Source organism: Cucumis melo, chromosome 1 (assembly GCF_025177605.1).
Source record: "Cucumis melo cultivar AY chromosome 1, USDA_Cmelo_AY_1.0, whole genome shotgun sequence".
Taxonomy (NCBI): Eukaryota; Viridiplantae; Streptophyta; class Magnoliopsida; order Cucurbitales; family Cucurbitaceae; genus Cucumis; species Cucumis melo.
The window spans coordinates 26,448,125-26,454,124 of NC_066857.1; the positions used below are offsets into that span (position 1 = coordinate 26,448,125).

The 6,000-nt window shown below is 30.1% G+C and overlaps 1 protein-coding gene across 1 annotated transcript; it reads right to left on the reverse strand.

Moving 5' to 3' along the window:
• Positions 1-1,050: 1,050 nt before the first annotated feature.
• On the reverse strand, positions 1,051-5,256 carry LOC103497598 (membrane protein of ER body 2-like). The gene is made up of 6 exons (XM_051089171.1): positions 4,926-5,256; positions 3,167-3,724; positions 2,499-2,561; positions 2,058-2,306; positions 1,832-1,893; positions 1,051-1,748 (listed from the first exon to the last, which is right to left on the reverse strand). The coding sequence occupies exons 1-6, from the start codon at positions 5,059-5,061 to the stop codon at positions 1,263-1,265; spliced, it is 1,554 nt and encodes a 517-aa protein (XP_050945128.1). The 5' UTR covers positions 5,062-5,256; the 3' UTR covers positions 1,051-1,262.
• Positions 5,257-6,000: the final 744 nt, after the last annotated feature.

A 6,000-nucleotide genomic window follows, 5' to 3' on the forward strand; every position in this document is an offset into this window, starting at 1 on the left:
GAAATTATTAAAATTAAAACATTTGACAAAATATTTACGGTTCATAGAAAATTCAAGTGTAACAAATTTTGTCTTTTAGTGGTTTTGTCTTATGGAGTCTTAGATAGTTTGTCAATTTTATCTATTTTTGAAAAACTTAAAAAGTAAACTCTACGAAATTGCAAATAAATATTTCAAGGATGAATTGCAAAATGAGAGAGAGAGAGAAAAAAAAAAAAGAAATATAGAATAATTTAGGAAGAAAAGAAAAAAACACTTCAATGAATAAGAAAATATCTCAAATTGAGATCCCAAATGTAAGGCACTACAAAATTTGTATATTGATAAATGGCATGTAGCATATATGAGTCGAGGAGAGTGAAGCAAAATAACAATGCGTACAAGTGATAACCGTAGTAACTCTTTTTAGTTTTTAGTTTTTAGTTTTCTTTTAAATATAAAACATGAATTAACCATCCAACGGTGAGTGTACTACACCTCTCATGCGACTCATTGCTCTTCCTCCTTACAATCAGGATGTGGAAATACACTCCTTTCTCCCTTCTCCAATCCTACGCTTCCTTACATGATAATTCTTTTCTCTCTCTCTTTTTCTTATTATAATCGACATTTTCATATATTTATAACCCTAAACCCAAAATATTTTCACTTTTAATAATTTTCTCAATATTTTAATTTCTCCCTCAACTTTTGTCCATGTAACCATTTAAATTTTAAAAAATTGTTGTAAATGATGTAGTTTTTGCTAGAAGAACTAAATGTGGTAACCGTAACAACATGACATATTGTCAAATGCAATTTGAATTGAGGGTGTGTTCCGCTCGTCAATCAATTTGTATTTTTTTTTATTTACAAATGTGAAAATAAGCTTCATTTGTGTACGTACGAATGCAGAAAAGAAGTAAACATCACCAAATTCTATTAAATGGAGCCCACCTTTTCAAATTATCATTAATTTATTAAAATCTCTAAATACTCTTATCACTTCTCTTAAACAATAAAACTAAAGAAATAATTATATAAACAAGTATAAGAGTGTGGAGTCAAATATTCTCAACATGAACAAAAAGGCTTATTAAAATAAATACTACACAATACATACATAAACCCTTCCTTATGTTCTCTTCTAATAATTACCCTTACGAAACCACATAACACACCCAATACAAAAATATCTTAATCACTCAACAAAAACAAAACAAAACAAAACAAACCCCTAAAAACTTTTGCAACTTCATATCCCATCCATGCATTCAATTAATTTATATGGATCCCCATGTAGGTTTTGCCAAGTCCATATTAGGGAGCAACAAAGTGGGAGTACTTTGGTCTTTCTTAAACCAACCAAGTTGCTCAAGAAGGATATTAACCTCCTTCCCTGCTAAGTATGACAAACCAGAGGCCCCAAACCCTAAACTAACGTAATAAACTAGGGTTTTGGCATACTCTTGCAAATTGTTTGCCTTTTGAACATAAGCTTTCGCAATTGCGAGTAGGGCAATGCACATAAGAGAGGAGACTGCCACAGCTGCAAGTTTGAGATCCCCGTCATCTGTGTCACGGAACGAGAAACCGTAAACGAGAGGAGGTAGAAGCCCAAAGATTAAGAACGATAGGATGGCTGTTGTGAAGTGAAGAAGGTAATGGTGTCCGTCTCCTAAAGCTTCTTCGTATGGATCTACTTGTACTGCTCCATCATCACTTTGGTTTGATTCTTTCTTGAGTTGGTTTGATTTGAGTCCAGACAACTGTGAAATAATTAACCCATTTAATTAGGGTTTTCGATCTCTAAACTATTTATTGTTCTAACCCACGTAATTTTTATACTTACATTGTTTGTGATGACAATAAGACCCGTAATCAAGTTTGCCAATGCCAAAGCTACAATATTCTCTGCAAATAATCCATTTACATACCAAAACTTATAAAATTAGGTCATCACTAAATATAGAAAAATTATTGTAAATGTCAAAATTGCTAAAAAAATATTTATAAAATATAACAAATATATTTCAAAACAGTTATCAAACAAAAATTAAAAGATTATAAAATGCTACCTGTTGGAGTACTCGCACTAGCTGCAGAGGCTACAATGCCCAAACTTGTGATGGCTTCAGTTAAACCTCCATACACAATGCTCTTCATTATCTCTACTCTTCTTCCTCCTCTTTGGCCCAATGTTTCTTCCCCGCTGACCGGAGGAATTGTAAGGACGATGGAGTCGCCACCTTCAACCTCGATGAATGGTTGATCACCACGAGAAATAATACTAGGACCAGCGTGGCTTGTAGCTTCAGTTCCTCCTACTGTCGTTGCAATTTAAAAGTTTCAATTAATTGTGCTTCTTCTTCTTCTTCTTGTTTTTTTTTTTTTAAATTTTTTTTCCTTTTAACATTTTTTGGGTCTATTTTTAAATATTATACATAAAATTTTGAAACCGTAAATATTAAGAAATGAGTTATACCATACAAATATTTCAAAACAATTATGCATAATACCTATATCAGCTGGAATTGTTGGCTTTTTCTGACCAAATCCTAGCTGAGAGGAGATCCAAGCACCTTAATAATCAGGCCAAAAAAACAAAAGGTTAGAAACATAACCAATTAATAGATTATTTGATATATATAATAATAATAATAATAATAATAATAATAATAATAATAATAATAATAATAATAATAATAATGAACAACAATAATCTTCTTTTGTTTCGTTTAATGAATTAGATTTGTGACGAGAAGGGTTTAATTTATAGATATTTATTTTGAAACAATAAATAATTCAAAGGTCGTTGTCAACACTGTCTTTTTCACTTTTGTTTCTTAAAGGAATATATATGCTTATATAAATATACTAAATCTAGACTAAACTTACAAAAACTATTTGTTTTCTATTTTTTGACAACCTGGCTTGGGTTGTAAACACATAGAGAAAAGTCTACATAATTATAATAATAATAATAATAATAATAATAATAATAATAATAATAATAATAATAATAGTAGTAGTAGTAGTAGAAGAAGAAGAAGGTTAATTAAATTAGTCTACAATGATATTTTAATCTATTAAAATAATAACAATAATCTCATATTAGAAAATTAAAAGGAAATAAGAAGTTAAAAATCAATGAATGATGGGAAGAAAAATATGAAGATCAGCTCACCAATTGGAGTAAGAAAACTAAAGCAATTGCTGCATATGATCCTTCCACCACCCTCTTCGCTGGAAATGATCTCACCATCATCCACTCCAGTCTCTTGGACGACACTCGGTCTGGGGCTTGGGCTCCATGGTCGCGTCGTGATCTCTGTTGGTACATTAGTCGATGATGGTAGCTGATCATATTCTCTATCCTTCGAACCCGACTGCGGTCGAGGAGACCGCGATGGTGAGGATGGGGCGTCACGGAGAATGATGACTTTTGTAATGCAAGATTTGCAGTTGGGGCAAAAGAAGTTGTGGGAATTAGGTAACTTGTAGAGAGTTTGCAAGTCTAGTTCCTGTCCGTCTTCAAATGGTTTTCGATATACAATCTCAGTGACGTTATTGCCGCCACCGATGTCGAGAACCGACACGGTGGAAGGCGGTGTCAAATTATTATTAATATTTTTGTTGCTATTGTTGCGATTTAGAATTAGAGTCTTGTCAACCACATGTGGAATGTAAATGATATCGGCTTCTCCGGTTGGAGCAATTGCTTTACCACCCGATTTCAATATTTCTAATCAATAATAAAAAAGAAATTATTAGTATTATTAACATGACTATGTTCTAATCGTTATTATTATATATGTTTATTCATGTCGACCACTTTCGATGCAGTGAAATGCATACATTAAATACTATTTTTTAAATATAAAATTGATGGCAACAAGTTTAAAAGTTTTTACTAAATATTTTTATCAAAATCAAGTTGAAATTCAAAATACAATGATAAAAGTCAAAATTGTTGTATATTTATATAAAATTTGATATAGATATAGATATTGAATATGGTGTAATAGAGAGCCATCCATATACTTAAGAAAGGTAATATATTCTCTTACTTCACAAAAAATGAAAATAAATTAATAAATAAAATAAATAAAAAGAGAGAGAAAGTGAAAGGTTTGTCTCTTTAGGATGGGGGAGAGAGAGACATTATTTTGTATATATTAGATGGAATTATTAAGTGGATAGAATTGAATGTCCAAAATTATAAGATCATTTTTATATATGTAACCATCACTCTGAGATCACAACCAAAACTTTGCTTTAATTTTATGCTTAAACAATAATATTTTGTCCTCAATTTTTTTTCCACTTATTATTATTTCATTCTTTACCTCTCAATATCCTTATTTTTATTAAATAAATTAATTAATAAACTTAAAGTTGAATTTTGTGTCTGGTAAACCTCCTGATTTTGTATGTTTTTGATCAATTAAGAAAACGATGGAGTATTCATAGACATAAAATTAGAGAGTAGGTTGAAGGAAATCTAAAAAATATTTAAAGCTAAGTTTAGAAATATGTATTAACATAAAATATAAAAAGTTATGGGAACTATTTGAGATATCAACCAAGTGTGGAAAATAAACCTGATCCAAAATGTGTATTTTATTGAGTATTTAGACTTTTGAGATTAACAAAATTTGAAATGGTATTATCTTATAAAAATGTGACTTAAATAGGAAATGATTAAAATATTAAAATAAAAAGACATGATAGCTAATAACATTTAATAGAAATTTAAAACGAAATTTACTCTAAGAAAAGAAAGGTGGGCTTTGATAATAATGTTAACATTAACAAATACTGTAAGTTTTAAAAGTATAGAAATTCTATAATTTAAGAGCTAAGCTGATTGTATAACTCACTAAACAAACAAGGTTAGAGGAACAAGGCATATATAATAAGTAGGTGAGGAAAACGAAAAATACCTTTAGGAGATCCCCCGGAATACATTTCATCGCTATCAGAAGAGGAGCACGATCTTGTCAGGTGTTTCTCACGTGACTTCCCATCTCCGGCAACCGGTTCCACCGGCGGCGGCAGCAAATCTACAACGTCTTCCATTACAAGCAAGGTATGGTGGGTACGGTCACAGGATACAATATGGTTCTCCGATGCTTAAGGGTCTGTAGAGAGAGAGAGAGAGAGAAGAAAAAGGGTGGAATGGAGTGGTTTTTATCGCCATTTTTCAATTTAGAAATGTGGAAGTGAAGAAAAAATGGCAACTTGCTATTATTTTAATAATAAAACCCTAACCCATTGCCTTTCGAATATTTGAAGCTTAATTACAATGTAGAATCGTGCTTTCACATTCTCTCTCTCTCTCTATCTATATTGTATATACGTACATTTCTTCTTTCACATGCTCTCTTTTCTCTTATTTCTTAATCTTTAGATCAAAAATAGCAAATTTTCTTTTATGATAATAGACTCCACTCTACGTTACTACATTTTCTAAATTGTAAAAGTAGCAAATTTGAAAATAGATAATCCTTTTGATAGTCATTTGACAACCATATGATATATCTAATTACTTGTCATATTTGCAATATGCAAATAAGAGATATTATGTGTTGATTTTTTCTAAATTCTTTTGTCATATGATGCAATTTTCCTAGATTTTATTTTCAACATTTTGATATAGGTGTCTCGTAGAGATTTCATCGTAATAACATGGAAAATCCCTGTTTAAGTGGAGAACGAGAGAAAAATAAATTGTTAATTTGTTTGATTTAAAATTTTATTGTTCAATGACTTAGATATATAGTTTTGGATGTTTTAACTATAAAGCTCGACATTTGAACTAATTAAGTAATTAGATTGTATTTTTCAAAAATAAAAAAATTTGACAAATTATTTACACTCCATATAACAAACTAATAAAAAACAAAATTTATTACATTTGTTTTCTTTATAAATTATAAATATTTTGTTAAATGTTCTATTTTTACATTTGCCCCATCTGGTTTGTTTTATTTATATTAGGATGTATTTAAGAAAATT